Source organism: Electrona antarctica (assembly GCF_951216825.1).
Source record: "Electrona antarctica genome assembly, chromosome: 15".
NCBI lineage: Eukaryota > Metazoa > Chordata > Actinopteri > Myctophiformes > Myctophidae > Electrona > Electrona antarctica.
In genome coordinates, this window is record NC_136796.1 from 1,916,823 (window position 1) to 1,934,469 (window position 17,647).

Below are 17,647 nucleotides of genomic sequence, written 5' to 3' on the forward strand. Positions count from 1 at the left end.
GCTATTGAAAAATAGCAGATCTACAAGCTCGTAGCGCGCCACCGAGTGGCGCGCTACGAGCTTGTAGGTCTGCTATTTTTGAAAAATCGTGAAAATAAAATTTTAAAAAGAAATCTTTTTTTTTTTTTTTTTTTTTTTTAATAATTTGGGGACCCCCTAAAATAATTTGGCGACCCCCCGAGGGGTCGCGACCCACGGGTTGAGAACCCCTGCTATAGAGCGTCGCAGTCCCGCCCCCTTTCATGACGACGTGAGACCGTGGCGCTAGTAAAGCGTTTCTCATCAAGTGAATTCCCCGTTCATTTTCTCCATAGGCTTTTCAAAAAGTAATTTATTTAAAGACGTTTACGCCACGGACAAAGCCAACTCGAGTCGTGACAAATCACAAACACAACATTTTGGGCCGAACAAATAATTACAAAGAGGAAAAACAACAAAAAAGTGCTGTTTTCTTCTTCTTTCTAATTATTTGTTCGGCCCAAAAAATTGTGTTTGTTGTCATGATTTGTCACAACTCGAGTTGGCTTTGTACGAGGCTTCAAAGGTCTTTAAATAAATGCTTTTTGAAATGTCTATGAGGAAAATGAACGGGGAATCATTTCCTGGGCCCTGGTAGGGGGCGGGACTGCGACGCCCTATAGCGGGGGCGCCCACACGTTTTTGACTTGAGAGCTACTTTCAAAATGACCAGCTCAACAAGAGATATCTACCCCACAAAGATATGATCCCATTGCTGAAAATAGTTTCCAAATGTACCTGAGGGGGTAATGGAATAGCGGCGATGGCGTTACATATAAGACAAAATTTGTAGGCTATTATACACTGTAACTTTGTAATGCTAGGCTACTGACATTAAGTGTGCAACAGAGTTAATATAAGGGGTCTTTGCAAATGAAACGTTAGAGAACCACTAGTACTGATGTACTCCTAACAGTATGTTTTAACAGCGGGCGACAGACAGACGAATTTTCCGGAAGTGTATTATTTGTCTAAGGGACCCGGCGACTACCTGGCGATAGCAGGCCAACGGGGGATGGTGGAAAAGTGGGCGGGGCAACGTCGCCCGAAAGGATAAAAATAATTCATCTTATTGGGCGATGTGTCGGCCGATGCTCGCCCGCTGTTAAAATGTACTGTAATGTGCCATAGTGTTGGAGACTTGACATTCCGTAACTGGGAATTATAATACAAAAATAATGGCTCTGTTCCATTTAGTGTGTTCTCAAATGGAACCAGAGTGTACAAATGGAACCAAATGGACCCGTACGGAGTCATTAGCAGAGTGTTTCATGAACAGCAGCGCCCTGACTGTTTGACCAGAATGGAACAGAGCCTTCATTAGTATCAGCGCCAGTAACACCTGTGAAGGAAGTAGGGGAGCTGGGGCCCAATAAGTTATTTCTAAATTTGGCGTTTGTGCATAGAGCCCATTGTAATTATTCACCCCCCCCCACCCACCATCTCGCTCTCTCTCTCTCTCTCTCTCTCTCTTTCTCTGTATCTCTGTCTGTCTCTCTCTCTCTCTCTCTCTCTCTCTCTCTCTCTCTCTCTCTTTTTCTCTCTTTTTCTCTCTCTCTTTCTCTCGCTCTGTCTCTTTCTCTCGCTCTGTCTCTCTCTCTCTTTCTCTGTCTGTCTCTCTCTCTCTCTCTCTCTCTCTCTCTGTTTGCCCCCCCTCCCTCTGTCTCTCTCTCTCTCTCTCTCTCTCTCTCTGGCAGACCTATAAAGGGTCCATTTGGTTAAAAAATTCAATGTTTTCATTTCACTTCTGTGTTTTTAAATCCCTAATATTTTGTCATGACATATATTGTCATGTTTATCATGTACTGGAAAAAGATTGAATAAAGACGTCTTGAAAATCAAATCTCTCTCTCTCTCTGTGTCTCTCTCTCTGTCTCTCTCTGTGTCTCTCTCTCTGTCTCTCTCCCAGGGCCGAGCGGAGGAGGGTAACAACGAGCTGGGCGTGGCCGGCCCCAGCGGGGACTTCGAGATCCGCGAGGAGGACCGCCGCAACGACCTGGGCACGGGCCGGGGGCGGGGCGTGGGCGTGGGCGACGTGGGGGCGGAGCCAGACCTGATCGGGAACACGGTGAACACGGGGAGCTCGGCCGCCCAGCTGCCCCAGAAGAACATCCTGGAGAGGAAGGAAGTCCTCATAGGTGAGCTGACAGCTGTCAATCAATCAATCAATCAGCCAAATCAAATGCAAACGCTTCGGCAGTGGTGGACAGTAACTAAGTACTTAACTCACCCACTGCCTAGATCGTCTTTTCTTTGCGTATTACGCAGTGGTGGAAAGTAACTAAGTACTTTTACTTAGGTACTGTACTTTTTTGAGGTATTTGTACTTTACTTTATTTGTCCAAAATGTGTCCAAAACTTTTCCTTCTACTCCACTACATCTCGGATCCAAATATTGTACTTTTTACTCCACTACCAATTATGTTAAAACTTTAGCTACTAGTTACTTTGTGGATTTTGATTATTATTAGAACATACATTAACCACTTCAGCCCTATAATATACATGTTGGCCATTTGTAAATAGCCGATCTACGAGCTTGTAGATCTGCTATTTACTTAGTTGTAACAAAGTATATTTCTTACCCGAGTAGCCGAAACGCGTACGCTTTGTCCTGATAACTGCTGCTGCTGTGGTAAAAACATCAAAGACAATTCACCTTCATGGCCCCTTTTCCACTGGAGTTGACCCTGTTCGGTTGTTCCCGTCGAATATTGAACCGGTTCAGAGTGTTCCCACTGAAAAGGAACCGGTTCAGAGTGTTCCCACTGAAAAGGAACCGGTTCAGAGTGTTCCCACTGAAAAGGAACCGGTTCAGAGTGTTCCCACTGAAAAGGAACCGGTTCAGAGTGTTCCCACTGAAAAGGAACCGGTTCAGAGTGTTCCCACTGAAAAGGAACCGGTTCAGAGTGTTCCCACTGAAAAGGAACCGGTTCAGAGTGTTCACACTGAAAAGGAACCGGTTCAGAGTGTTCCCACTGAAAAGGAACCGGTTCAGAAGGAACCGGTTCAGAGTGTTCCCACTGAAAAGGAACCGGTTCAGAGTGTTCCCACTGAAAAGGAACCGGTTCAGAGTGTTCCCACTGAAAAGGAACCGGTTCAGAGTGTTCCCACTGAAAAGGAACCGGTTCAGAGTGTTCCCACTGAAAAGGAACCGGTTCAGAGTGTTCCCACTGAAAAGGAACCGGTTCAGAGTGTTCACACTGAAAAGGAACCGGTTCAGAGTGTTCCCACTGAAAAGGAACCGGTTCAGAAGGAACCGGTTCAGAGTGTTCCCACTGAAAAGGAACCGGTTCAGAGTGTTCCCACTGAAAAGGAACCGGTTCAGAGTGTTCCCACTGAAAAGGAACCGGTTCAGAGTGTTCCCACTGAAAAGGAACCGGTTCAGAGTGTTCCCACTGAAAAGGAACCGGTTCAGAGTGTTCCCACTGAAAAGGAACCGGTTCAGAGTGTTCACACTGAAAAGGAACCGGTTCAGAGTGTTCCCACTGAAAAGGAACCGGTTCAGAAGGAACCGGTTCAGAGTGTTCCCACTGAAAAGGAACCGGTTCAGAGTGTTCCCACTGAAAAGGAACTGCATCAGAACACTAAAAAGTTGGTTCGGAACATGGAACCAAAAAATGGCCGCCGGCCGGTTCCGTGAAAGCACCAATAACTAAAGGTTCCAAGAGTCTAGAACAGAAACCAGTTCTAGAACCAAAAGTTATTCTTGGTGGAAAAGGGACTCTGTCTGTCTGTCTGTCTGTCTGTCTGTCTGTCTGTCTGTCTGTCTGTCTCTAATCCTGCCTGTCTGTCTGCCTGTGGCCTAATCAAAAAGAAATCCACCCCATCCACTAGGTAATAGGTTGAATAATTACATTTCCTATTGCCTCCTCTCTCTGGTGCTCTCCCCCCCCCCCCCCCCTCCCCCCTCCTTCTGGGAAATAGATAGAATAAAGTGGCATCACCTTATTGTGTTCCTGACGGTAGCCCAGATACATCACCATAAGTGAATCTGCTACTTACACTCATTTGACCCGTAGAGAGAGAGAGAGAGAGAGAGGGAGCGGGCAATCCTCTTCTCGGGTTCTCCAAGGCAGCAACCCCCCTCCTCCTTTCAATTGTCTCTCTCTCTCTCTCTCTCTCTCTCTCTCTCTCTCTCTCTCTCTCTCTCTCTCTCGGCTTGTTGCTTTGCCTCCATTTAAATCCAATTTCCCTTCCAAGTGCCCCCCCACCCCCCCCCCCCCCCCCTTTTATTTTTTGGTTGTTGTTGCTTCGCTTCAATCCCAGAGCTCTTATTTTAGAAAATGTTAGGGGAGTCGGGGCCGTTTGGTCCGTTCTGATTGGCTCTCCTGTCTCTCCCTCAGCTATTCTGATTGGCGGTCTTCTGGCGGTGGCCTTTCGCGATTTCCTGGTCATCGGTAAAGAGGCAGACTTTTAGACTAGTCTAGACTAGACACAGTGGTGTTAAAGTACATTTACTCAAAAGTGCTGTACTTACAAAGTACAACTTTGAGTGGCTTTTACCTTCCTTGAGTATTTCCATATTTTACACTATTTAATACTCCGCTACAACTCAGACAGAGTCAAATACTGTACTTTATTTACTAAACTACAATTATCTGTTAGCTTTCTTTGCGGATGTTTGAAAATAGCCTTCTTAAATCTGCATCGGGTACATTGTGAGCTCTTAAATCTGCATCGGGTACATTGTGAGCTCTTTAATCTGCATCGGGTACATTGTGAGCTCTTAAATCTGCATCGGGTACATTGTGAGCTCTTTAATCTGCATCGGGTACATTGTGAGCTCTTAAATCTGCATCAGGGTACATTGTGAGCTCTTAAATCTGCATCAGGGTACATTGTGAGCTCTTTAATCTGCATCAGGTACATTGTGAGCTCTTAAATCTGCATCAGGGTACATTGTGAGCTCTTTCTGTGGATGTATTCCATTTTACACTTGGTTGCATGCTGAAAATAGCTGATCTACAAGCTGACAACGCGTCGCTTGTAGATCGGCTATTTTCAGCAAGTGTAAAATCATCCATTACGACGGCATCAAGGCCCGCCAGAATACATTTTAGTCGACTAAATCAACTGTAGATTTAGTCGACTAAAACACTAACACATTCCAGGTGACTAAAATGTGACTAAAACTAAATGAAAACTATTGAAAAGACTATGACTAAAACTAAAATCAAAATTTGCTGCCAAAAACAACGCTGCATTTGAGATTTGAGTACTTTTTTCACAATATGTTTAGTCCATATTGATGCCAATAGCAGCGTATACTTTCACTCAAGTAATTCTATTTAATCGTCTGAATACAAAGCTTTTACTTGTACAAGAGTATTTCTACTAGACTGTGGTATTTCTACTTTTACTTAAAGGTAGGCCGGGGTATGTGTGATTCTTTTACTGTTGGAATAAGTGTAATAATAGTCTCTCCCGATTGGCTGAAAATGTGCCGCCCACTTAGAAAATGTACTTTTCTGTTTATGAAAGAGCTGTGAGAGACGAGAGGGGCGAGAGAGCACAGCTGTTACAGAACAAACACTCTGTAAGCCATGATTCATATCAGAATAGAGTGCTTTATTCACCTTTTCATAGCATAACGTACCCTACCTTTTAAGTAAAACATCCGAGTACTTCTTCGGAAAAGAAAAAGTACTCAATTGTTTAGTAAAAGTACCAATACTGCAAATTTAGAACTACTTCGTTACAAGTAAAAGTACGGAATTGAAAATGTACTTGAGTGAAAGTACAAAAGTATCGGCATCAAAATGTACTTAAAGTACTAAAAGTAAAAGTACTCATTGTGTCACAAGTTCAAAATGTGTACAATATCTATTGAAAAACTAGTAACTTAAAGTTTTCAAATAATTGTAGTGGAGTAAAAGTAAAAAAAATGCCTCCGAGATGTGTAGTGGAGTAGAAGTAAAAGTACTGGAAATTGGAAATACTCAAGTAAATTAGAAATACCTCAAAATTGTACTTAAGTACAGTACTTAAGTAAAAGTACTTAGTTACTGTCCACCACCAGTAGACGGTCTCTTAGTTGTATGTATTTTAGTTGACAGACTAGCGTAGACACTCTCTGTGGTGACACTCAACAGAACATTTCAAGTGGAGTGCATAGCTAGCCACCATTAAAATAGTTTTGTGGGGGGAAAAAGTTGTTTACTTTGAAATACCTTTTACCAAGAATACAAACACTTTATTCTCCGCAGGTCTGGGCTTTTTGATACCAATTTAGTTTTTTAACAGGGTTACAGACAGACGTATAACCACATACAGTGGCATTCATTTATCCCGTTTGGGGTTGGTTTTTTTTTCACCGTTATGTCTAGAAGGCTGTTTGCACGCAACACTGCCTGTCTGCCGAGAGCAGCGGAAAAAAACATGCAGCTGGTGTGTGTGTGTGTGTGTGTGTTGTGTGTGTGTTGCTCAAGCCAACCCCATAGGGCTCAAAGTATGTCGCACTGCGCGCAGGCTTACACAATAAACAAAAAGACAAAATGAGTTGGAAACATCAACACAACTTATGTTGCCACATTCTGGGCTTCTTTTCTTTTGTCATCTTTGCCGCCGCGTGCTTATCAGCTAACGTCGCTACATTCACACAAACAGCAGCAGCAGCTGTGATTTAATAGCCTGACATCGCATCGACCAGACTGGTTCACGTGAGGATCGCTCACAAGTTTCCTCCACGCCACGGTGAACGTGTTGCGAGTTAAAAACCACGTGATTATAGTCGGGCGATGCCGTTGGGGCTGCTAAGTGTTTGAACGGCGTGCTCTGAGAAAGTGGCGAGGTTCAATGCAGCATTGTCTAATGGTTCTATAATGCAGAGGAGAGTGACTAGGGGGTTGGCAACCGTCCCTTGAAATGAAATGCACAATCGTCCCTTATTTGCAAAGTGAAAGACTTGTCCCCTTATTGAACTGATAAGGTTTGTTTCCTTATTTTTTTGGGGGGGGAATTCATCAATCAATGACACACATCAAACGGCTCACATACGCGACGCGTCCATTATCTTCTTATCGTCGGGTGGAAATCTTAAATGTCCAAAACTGTTACTTCCGTTTCATTCCACTTCAAAAAGTAGCAGATCTACAAGCTCAGAACGTCTTACTAAAACTAAGACGAAAAATGTTCGTCAACTACCTTTTTTCACTGACGAAAACTAAACGGAAACTGAATCCAAACTAAGCTATGATGACTAAAACTAAGACTAAATATATTGACAATTTCGTCAACAAATAAAAACTAGACTAAAATGTTATGAAGGGACTAATGGACAAGAGTATATATGTCATTTTACACAAGGTTGAAAATAGCCGATCTACAAGTTCACAACGCGTCGCGCTGCAACGCGTTGTGAGCTTGTAGATCAGCTATTTTCAGCAAGTGTGGAAACAGTCATTACGACGGCATCAAGACCCGATAAAATACAATAGAAACCAATGTGGGATATGTTAGTGTAGACACCTTTAACAAACACATTGGTGAAGAAAACTCTTGGTTAGAAATGTATTCCCAGAGTTGACATTATTCTGATAATATCCCCTGACTACAAAGCCTGGTGGTGGATTTGCTGCATATGTCACTCTCTCTGACTCTCTCACTCCCCCTGTTTCCTGTCTCTCCTATTGAAATATAGTCGAAAAGCACCCCCCCCCCTCCCCCCTAAAAAAAACCTAAAATCTAGATTTGGCTGCTGAAACGATGTGAGGAGCCAGAGCGGCAGAGCCAAGCCAACCATTAGTGTAGTGTGCTCTGAAATGGGTGTGTGGACAAGACGTATACACGACTCCTCGCCGCTTCTTGAGATTGACAGTAAAACGGCCTGTCGGATAAGAGTAGTACCGAAACCAACCGTTGCAGTTAAGATGACAAAGATTGAAGCTGGCAGCTGTGGATGTGAAATGAATAAAACACTGAGCAACCGCACCACACCGCGCGGCCCATTTCCATCCATCCATCCATCTTCAACCGCGTATCCGTAGTCGGGTCGCGGGGGCAACAGCTCCACCAGAGTGCTCCAGACTTCCCTCTCCAGAGCAACATTAGTGACTTCCAGTTCCAAGGCCAGTGAATCAATGCGTTTCCTCCAACTGCACCTTGGTCTGCCCCGGGGTCTCCTCCCAGTGGGACGTGCATCGAGGACCTCCCCTAGGGAGACGCCCGAGAGGCATCCTAATTCCTAACCAGATGCCCCGAACCACCTAAGCTGACTCCTTTCCAGGCAAAGGAGCAGCGGTTCTACTCCGAGTCTCTCTCGTGTGACTGAACTTCTCACCCTGATCTCTAAGGGAGATGCCAGCCACCCGTCGAAGAAAACTCATTTCGGCCGCTTGTATTTGTGACCTTATTCTTTCGGTCATGACCCACACTCCATGACCATAGGTGAGAGTAGGAACGAAGGTTGCTCGGTAGACGGAGAGCTTTGCCTTCTGGCTCATCTCTCTATGCAGGTCAACAACGAGCCACCAGAGAGACGAGCATCATGGTGTCTGTACTGTCCTGTCTGTACTGTCCCGGTGTCTGTACTACTCTCCTAAACTGTGAGCTCTCCCCTCCCAGGGTTGTTTTACGCAGCGAATTTCTATTTTAGTTTTAGTCATGCATGCATTAGTCTACGGACCCCCATTTAATGACATTTCTATCTCTGGGACCCCCAATTTATATTGTAAAATCAATGTTAATTTAACTCTGAGAGTGTACAAATGGAACCAAATGGACCCTAACAGGTCTCTCTCTCTCTCTCTCTCTCTCTCTCTCTGTCTCTCTCTCTGTCTCTCTCTCTCTCTCTCTCTCTCTCTCTCTCTCTCTCTCTGTCTCTCTCTCTCTCTCTCTCTCTCTCCCGCCCGCTGTGTGGACCACAACTCCCTTATTTATGAGGCTGTCACTCACACCTCAGACACGCCCATTTTGCGATATAAATTACTGGCCGCGGCTGGTATAAATTCAGCGTGAGCTGTCAACAATGCCTCGGCGGGCGGGTGGGCGGCGGGTGGGCGGCGGGCGGGTGGGCGGCGGGCGGGTGGGCGGGTGGCTTTGCTAAGCGTTCATCCCGCCACAACTGGTGATGTGCTTTGAGGCAGTGGCCGGCGGCCGCTTGCGTGCTTGTAGCGTTTTCAACACGTGGCTTGTTGTTTAATGCGACAGGACACCCAACGGAGGCTTTTTTTAATGCGACGGGACCCCCAACGGAGGCTGCTTAATGGCATTGTGGTGTTCCGCTTGTCGCCTCTCTCTCACGTTTCCATGCGCGGGTGCATTCTACTCCTCCCGACCGTTGGTAGAATGCAGAGCCTTAGATATAGACAGAGTTACGCAAACTACGTTCACTTCATGGGGCTTCAGTCCAATGGCGGCTCTCCTACATAGACATTCTATTGAGAATGGGGACAACAAATAGGGACCAGAGTCCTGGAGCGGAAGTAGGCAGAAATGCATTGGACTCAGGCAACAGCCCAGCTGTAATGATCTTAAATCCCTTTATTTTAGATTGTTTTGTAATAATTGTACAACATAAACATTACAGAGACTTTAGTTGTTACTGTACAATACTTTAAAACAGTTGTCATGTTGCACACATGCTTAAAATAGCTCTTATTTGCGCCTCGTTGAAAACAATGTATTTCCAACTCCAGCTTGTCCCTCTCCGGGCTGCACGAACAGCGCTCGAGCGCTCGGTTTCTGCCCCCTCAATGTCGCAACTCTTTCTATTAGATGGCTCTGGTAGAATGTAAGACACGGTGCACTGTATACAGGGCCGGATTTACCCTCCCAAGGGCCAACCGAGCTAGACAAAATTTCAGGCCCCCCCTGGGCTGCGCGGCACAAAAAAAGTGTCGTATTTTGTTGTAATTTTGGGGTACCCAGCCCCCCCAAAAGAGAAAGGCAGGCAGGCAGACAACTAGTGGACATTGGCAGGGGTTTCCACAACACAGCCTCACTGTCTGCAGTGCAGACAGCAGAGCAGAAGCTCTCAATGTTTTAACCATAATACTAAATATGCAATAACTAAACATAAATGTCACTTGAATTGGATTGCAATACTTTACAATTTAAAATTATATAAAAAAAATTAAAAAAAATTGAATGAATGCATTTTTTCCCCTCCGTGCTGCAGCCCACCCTAGCCCAATGGTAAATCCGCCTATGACGGTATATATCCCCTGTCGACGCGAAATGTGTAAATGCCATGCCGTCGTGTGATCTAATCCAGCTGGGTTCTCAAAGGTTTTCCACTTGGGGGCCACACCCCTGTAAATATAACCTTTCCATACATGGGCACCCCTTGAATTACACTGTTAAAGGAGCATTCAGTGATTTGGGTGATTTGGAAAAAACCCCGGTCCTTCCCGGTAACAAGATGTGCACATGCACGCTCTACAGTGGGGGGGACACGCGACAGGCCAACAGCACGCGCATCAAGACCTGCCCCGCTCGATCCTGATTGGAGGAAGGCCCCTCTCATCCTGATTGGATGAAGGCTTTGCCACCCAAAGCCCAAACCGAAACTAGGGTTTTTTGACCCCAGGGGCTCACTGGGGACAGGGAGGAACTTCTTATATGGCCAGTACACTTTATAGTAGGGAGGATTATCCAAAAAATAAGAAAAAATAAGTGATATTTGAATTAAGTGAAATCACTGAATATACCTTTAATGTTTAGAATCCTATATGTCATATTATTACGATACGTAAATATTATGCAAATCTTTTCCCTCTAAGATGCAGTACTGTATGTTTCCATTAGAACAGACAGACTGAACATGACTTTATACTTGAACCCCAAAAGTTATTTTGGTGGTCCCCCCCCCCAACCCCCCTCCAGTGTCAATTGCCTAATAAGCTGTAATCCTGGGCGCTACTCTCCCTCTGCAAACCTGGGGAGAGCCCCGAACTGAGCTCATGCTTCACTCAACGGCAGTACATTAACACCCTACCTACTTGATCATACTACGGCGTCACATAAAAAGTGTTACCAAATCTGACATTGGGTGACCTCTGGTTAGAGGCCCTCAGTAAGTAGACAGTTGGATATAGAGCAATTTACTATTTAACTGAATGATGGATACAATGAATGTAACCTAGATACCATTAGCCTGGCTAATAAACCAGACCGAATCAGCCGTTGGCAAAAAAAAATTGCCTGCCGGCGGATTACGGTCTGGAGAGGCTCAATTGTACGCCCATTTCCTACACCAGAGAACTGGTGTTGCCAATCGGGACACGGTATGCAATATGGGCGGGCTTTGGTACAGTGACGTTCAATGCTTGAGACCTTTGACTGACAGTAGCTCTGACCAATTGCGTCAAAGAGAAAATGTTTGAACCCGCCCCCCCGGGAAACAAGATCCATACACAGCATCTCCAGACTCAAATACCACACGACAGTGTGATTTGAGTCTGGCTTATTAGCCAGGCTAAGATACCATACCCTGATGGAAAATGCTGTTTTGCTTCTTTTTTTTTCTCTCTTTTTCCTTTTTTTCCCTCTTACTATGTTCATTTGTACTTTCAATACTAGTTTACTAATCACTTTTGTACTGTCTTGTACTGTTTGTCTTTGTTTGTTTTATTTGTCTTGTCCTGACCTTGATTGGGGGGGAGGGGGGGATATTTACATGTCGGATACAGCAAAATGTACATGTATGTTTATTCATTGCTGCATCAAGAAAAAGAAAGTGATTAAAAAAAAAAAAAAAGTAGCAGCATCAATTTGGCGCCGTGTTTTTCGAGCCTGGTCTAATCTCTCTGTCTCTCTCTCTCTCTCTGTCTCTCTCTCTCGTTCCCCTCAGCGGTGATCGTGGGCGGCGTGGTGGGCGCCATGTTCGCCGCCTTCCTGGTGATGCTGCTGGTGTACCGCATGAAGAAGAAGGACGAGGGCAGCTACACGCTGGAGGAGCCCAAACAGGCCACGGTCACCTACCAGAAACCAGACAAGCAGGAGGAGTTCTACGCATAACACACAACACCACAACGTCAAGAGGAAGGAAACGCATCGGGGAGACAAAAACACACACACACTCACCCAGGGAGGACTCTAACCACCCCACCAAAACGAAACCCCCCCCCTCGCCACCTCGGAGGGGGACGGAAAGGGAGAGAGGAGGAGGAGGAGGAGAGACCCAGCCCGACCGACGGACCTACAGACCGACCCTTCTTGACCGACCGACCTTGCCCTGTCGACTTCTCCGATAATCCTCATCCTCTCCTCTTTCCCCCGAAAAACAATCGTTCATCGCGACGAGATCGCCCCTCTCTCCGTGGAGAACGTGGTGGAACTTTATTTTCAACTAATGCGTTTTAAAGAGAAAAGGACAAACGAAAAGAAAACCTGACGACGACGACAACAACAAGACAAAACGATATATTCCGAAGAAGAAGAAGAAAAATAATAACCTACCAGACACACATACACTACACTACACTACACACACACACACACACACACACACACACACACACACACACACACACACACACACACACACACGAGAAATGTTTTTAAAAGTTAAATGTTGTTATTAATATTCTACCGATTCTCTTGTTGCTGATGTAATATGATATGATTATTTTGTACAAAAAGAAACTCAAGGAAAACAAAAAAAAGTAAAAACACAAGCTCTTATCCCGTGTCCCAGCGACAAAGCAGAGGGGGGAGGGGTTGGAGAGAGAGAGGGGGAGCGACAGAAAGAGGGGGAGAGAGAGAAAGACAGAGGGAGAGAGACACAGAGAGAGAGAGAGAGAGAGAGAGAGAGAGAGAGAGATGGGGTGGAATCGAGAGATGGACACAAAGAAAGAGAAAAAAAGAGTGCGTGAGAGAGATGGCTAGACTCTGCCCCTCACCCCTAGCAATCTGATTGGCCGCACAGAGATCAGGGTCAAAGGTGAGGCGGAAAGGTCTCTTTTGTGTGTGTGTGTGTGCCTTCCATCCCTCTCTGATGGTGCTCAAGCAGACATACGTCCCGCCCCCCCCCCCCCCCCCCCCCCTGCCCCCCCCCCACACACACACACACACACACACACACACACACACACTCACGCACAGTTGCACACGCAAACTACGTTCACGCATGCATGCATACACACACAACATAAGTATACTACACACGTTCGTCTCCCCCCCCCTTCGTTTTGGTGGGGATTTGTTTGACCTCTCGCTCTCTGTGCTTGGCCAACCAGAAAACGGCGTCCGTCCGTCCGTCCGTCCATCCCCCTCACCCCCCTCAGGTCGAGGAGGAGGGGGGGGGGGACGCTCCGATATCCGTGGCGACCGCATCGGCACGCCGACGGTGCCAACGCCGCGGAGCTAAGCCTTTATAGCCAGGCCCATCGCTATCGCTGCCTTGCTCGAAGGCTGCCTTTTGTTGCTCCTCTGGAAAAGCTGTACAAAGACTAGTAAACAGATAGTAATAATACTCAATAATTATCATATCAATGTTTTTTTGTTGGTTTTCTTTATTTTTATTTTTTGGGCTGGACGGTGAACGACTACGACGACAGTAATAATATCAATAACAATAATAGTAATGATTATAATGATGATTATAATTATACACAATACGGGAGGACGTGTTATTTAGCAGTTTGAAAACAAAACAACGATTTTTATGTAAATAAATACGAGCATATCCGTTTTTTTTTTTTTTGTCATCGTCACGACAACCAACCAACCAACCCCCGACGTCTGCACGCATGTTCATCGAAAACGTTTTTTTTTATCCGTCGCGACGACTCGTGACGATGTCACACGACACACTATACAAGTGCATTTAACCACCCTTCACCTCGTAGTAGTCCATATTTTGGGCGTGTCATTAAGACTATATCTCGGCGAACATTTTCGATAGAATACATTTCAAAGAAAGGTCCATAAATTAGGGTCGTAACATAATGCCTCACGATCTTCAAGAAACACTTAAAATTAGGAGATCTACAAGCCCAACTAATCGGTCACTCGTCCTCAAAGTATACAGTATACTTATATATATAGGGCTTAAGTGATTAAAGATGACACAGACTAAATACACTGTAAATCATATCAAATCAACGTCATCATCTTCATCACCCTCATCATCATCATCTTCATCACCCTCATCCTCATCATCACCCTCATCATCTTCATCACCCTCATCCTCATCATCATCTTCATCACCCTCATCCTCATCATCACCCTCATCATCTTCATCACCCTCATCCTCATCATCATCAGTGATACGAGTGAGATCCGGTGGTCGTCAGTATTGATAGCGAGTCGATCGATCGATCAATCCATCGGTCCATCGGAATCGGTCGGTCAGCTGATCGGCTCAGAGATCGGTCTGTTTTGTGTAAGCACAAAGCAATGCCTGTGCCGTGTCTCTGATGTCATCGCACCCCTGCCCCCCCCCCCCCCCCCCCCCCCCCCCCCCTCTCCTCTCCCCACCCCTTGCATGCCTTTCACTATCTTCGCGTTCCACCATTATTGTTTTGTCTGATCGGGAATAGACGGGAAGGGGAGGGGCCTGTGGGAGGGGCTTAATGAAACGGGAAGTAAGCAGCGATTCGAATTCAGGAGTATCCCCGCACCGCACCGTACCGTACCGTACCGTCCGTCCCACCTCAACTAAAGCCCCGATTAATGTCAAGTTGCGCGCTGGGCAATGCGTGCTCAGTAAATAGCAGATCTACAAGCTCGCAACGTATCACGTTTGTGACGTGTTGCGAGCTTGTAGATCTGCTATTTACTGAGCACGACAACCAGCACGCAACCCAAGTATGACCGAGGCTTATAAAGCTCAGATTTTTTTCGATTCGTCGGCCTCACCCTCGACGGAAACAAGCGCAGTGTGGCTGAAACGGTCGCCGGCCCTGATGCTGGTATAGATTCGGACCTCGGCTGATAAAACGTTGTCCTTTCATTGCCAGTCAGTCGGTCGTTATGGTACGTTATAGCCATGCCGTCGTCATCATTATTCAACGGTCCTGTAGGACGTTGTTAAAAAAATCTGGCTGGTGAAAAGATCGTGTCGGAACATGGCCGTTGAACTTTGGAATCAAAGACTTTGGAGTCGGGCCCACTTGGACTTGTGTATACTCACGACAAAAACAAACAAAAGGCATGATTTCCTAATCTTTCTTGACACCGACCAACCATGACCTTTTGCTCACTTTTAGAAGAACTGTCTTGGAATCTGTGTTTTGTGGCGAGGGGAGGGGGGGGGGGGGGTGGTCTCTCTCAGGCTGTGTGGGAGGGAGGAGGGGGTGGTCAAGGGAGGGGGGGAGGGGGAGGAGCTTCTATCTAAGAGATTGTAAACCAATAACCACAGCAGTGTGACTGGGCTAGTAGCTTCTATTAATAATAATACTACTCTGTACTGTAGACAAAAAACTAAAATGCATGGGAGTCAAAACTATACTAGTCTGTGGGTGTGAGTGTGCGTGCGTGCGTGCGTCTGTGTGCGCATGTGTGCACGTGTGTGTGTGTGTATTTTGTGTGTGTGTGTATGCGTGTGTGTGTGTGTGTGCGTGTGTGTAATAAGGAGGGTGTAACTCAAGGTGGAATGTACTGTGGGTAGGTGTGTTCTTCTCATGCTCTTCCATTGTCAGGTAGTCACACCTCTCCCACCCACCTACGCAAGTGTGTGTGTGTGTGTGTGTGTGTGTGTGTGTGTGTGCCTGTGTGCGTGCCTGTGTGTGTGCGTGCGTGCGTGCGTTTGTGTTCACACATTTCATTGAACAAAAACAAAAAAGCCCTCTCCACCTGTGTATGTACGTACGTGTGTGTATGCCTCACTTGGTGTCTCTGCGATTTAGGCAGAGCCTCACCTGTTTCACAGCTGTCATGTGTGCGTATACACTTGACTAGGTTTGTCTATGTGTGTGTGCGTGTGTGTATATATAAAATACAATGTGTGTGTGTGTGTGTGTGTACGAGCGAGCGCTCGTGTACGTCGTCCGTGCGCACGCGAACACACTGGGTTCATTCACTGCTGAGTGTGTGTGTGTGTGGGGGCGTTGGTGCGTGACCCTCGCAGTGGCTTTCACACAAACACAACATGTCTGTCTGTCTGTCTGTCTGTCTGTCTGTCTGTTCGGCCCATCCATCTCTTTGTAGTAAGCGAGACAGACCGGCAGACAGGCAGACAGACAGACAGACAGACAGACAGACAGGCAGGCAGACAGACAGCCACGCTCCTTAGTTCACAGGGCAGGAATGGTCTTAAACATGTACTGTCTTTTCTACAGTAAACTGTCCAAACTGTAAAACATGCGTTTGTACCCATTTTAAAAAGCCTGCGTAGCCAAATAATAAGAGGCGTGTATACTATTGCCGTATGTGTGTGTGTGTGTGTGTGTGTGTGTGTGTGTGTGTGTGTGTGTGTGTGTGTGTGTGTGTGTGTGTGTGTGTGTGTGTGTGTGTGTGTGTGTGTGTGTGTGTGTGTGTGTGTGTGTGTGTGTGTGTGTGTGTGTGTGTGTGTGTGTGTGTGTGTGTGTGTGTGTGTGTGTGTGTGTGTGTGTGTGTGTGTGTGTGTGTGTGTGTGTGTGTGTGTGTGTGTGTGAAGAGGCGAGTGAATCTGTGTACGCGTGAAACAAAGTTAGAAAAAAAAAGTGTGTGTGAATGTGTGTGCGTGAACGTGAAGTGAAGTCCCCCCACATGGAGGTGGACGGTCTCACTACTCTGTGTTTGCTGTAAACCCCCTCCCCCCCCCCCCCCCCCCCCTCCGCCGAACCCCCCCCCACCCCCATCCTGTTTTTATACATTTGCATTTTTTTAAAAGGCTGAGTTTTCTTGTCATTGATTGGCTGAGCGTGGCAGCAAACCCGGACGGAGGGGCCAATAAACACCCTCCGTGCGTATGTACGCCACCCTACCGCCCTGTCACTAATCTGCCACTCTGTTCCAAATAAAACACCTGATTGGGTAACTTCTCGTGCCTCTCTTTTTATTGATTGTCCATGATTGGTTTTTGTTTGTTTTGGGGAGGGTTTGGTCACACAACAAGTCTGTGTCTTATCTCAAGGTCGACCGCACCGTGTAAACCAAAGTCTCCGAATGTAGCAGGTGGATAAAGTCTCGGTCGGCTGTGGGAAAAACCTTGTATGTCCGAAAACTGTTTAGGATTCGAATACGAGCTGAATTTGAGCAGATCTACAAGCTCAAAAACGCAGAGTTTTGTGCTTGTCGATCTGCTGCTTTTTGATGTTTTCGTCGGGTGACGGCGCCGTGGTGCAATCAAGTAGGGCGTTGATTTACGAGAAATAAAAACACAAACAACTGAAGAGATAAGACGTTTCTGCTACGACAAGCCGAGAGAGATATGGGAGCGTAATTTGTCTCGATCCCTGTGTCCTCTGTCTCAGATAACTGTGCTGCAATCCCTTTCCGTCTGGGTCCAAGGCCGACGCTTCTCAAAATAAGCAACACGCAAATTTCCCAGCTCGCCTCCGCCTCGCCCATCTGCCAGCCAGAGAGCAAGCGGAGCAGCAGAGTGCCGCTTTTAATTCCACGAGGGTAAATCATCTAGGACTCGTTTCTTTAGACCTGGGAGGCCGTTTGAATGCAATTAGCATACCTAGTGGAATCGAAAGATTGAAGTGGCCTGGACACACATACACACACACACACACACACAGACACACACACACAC

General features: G+C 46.3%; 1 protein-coding gene across 1 annotated transcript in view; it reads left to right on the forward strand.

The window, feature by feature from the left end:
* The window catches only part of sdc3 (syndecan 3), a gene marked incomplete at its 5' end in the record, with an annotated part of 62,321 nt that extends 47,121 nt beyond the window's left edge, over positions 1-15,200 (forward strand). Inside the window, 2 exons of the mRNA XM_079522954.1 lie at positions 1,928-2,156; positions 11,813-15,200. Coding sequence (XP_079379080.1) covers positions 1,928-2,156; positions 11,813-11,979 — 396 coding nt within the window. The 3' untranslated portion in view covers positions 11,980-15,200. The remainder of the gene's footprint in view (positions 1-1,927; positions 2,157-11,812) is intronic.
* Between the last annotated feature and the right edge of the window lie 2,447 nt (positions 15,201-17,647).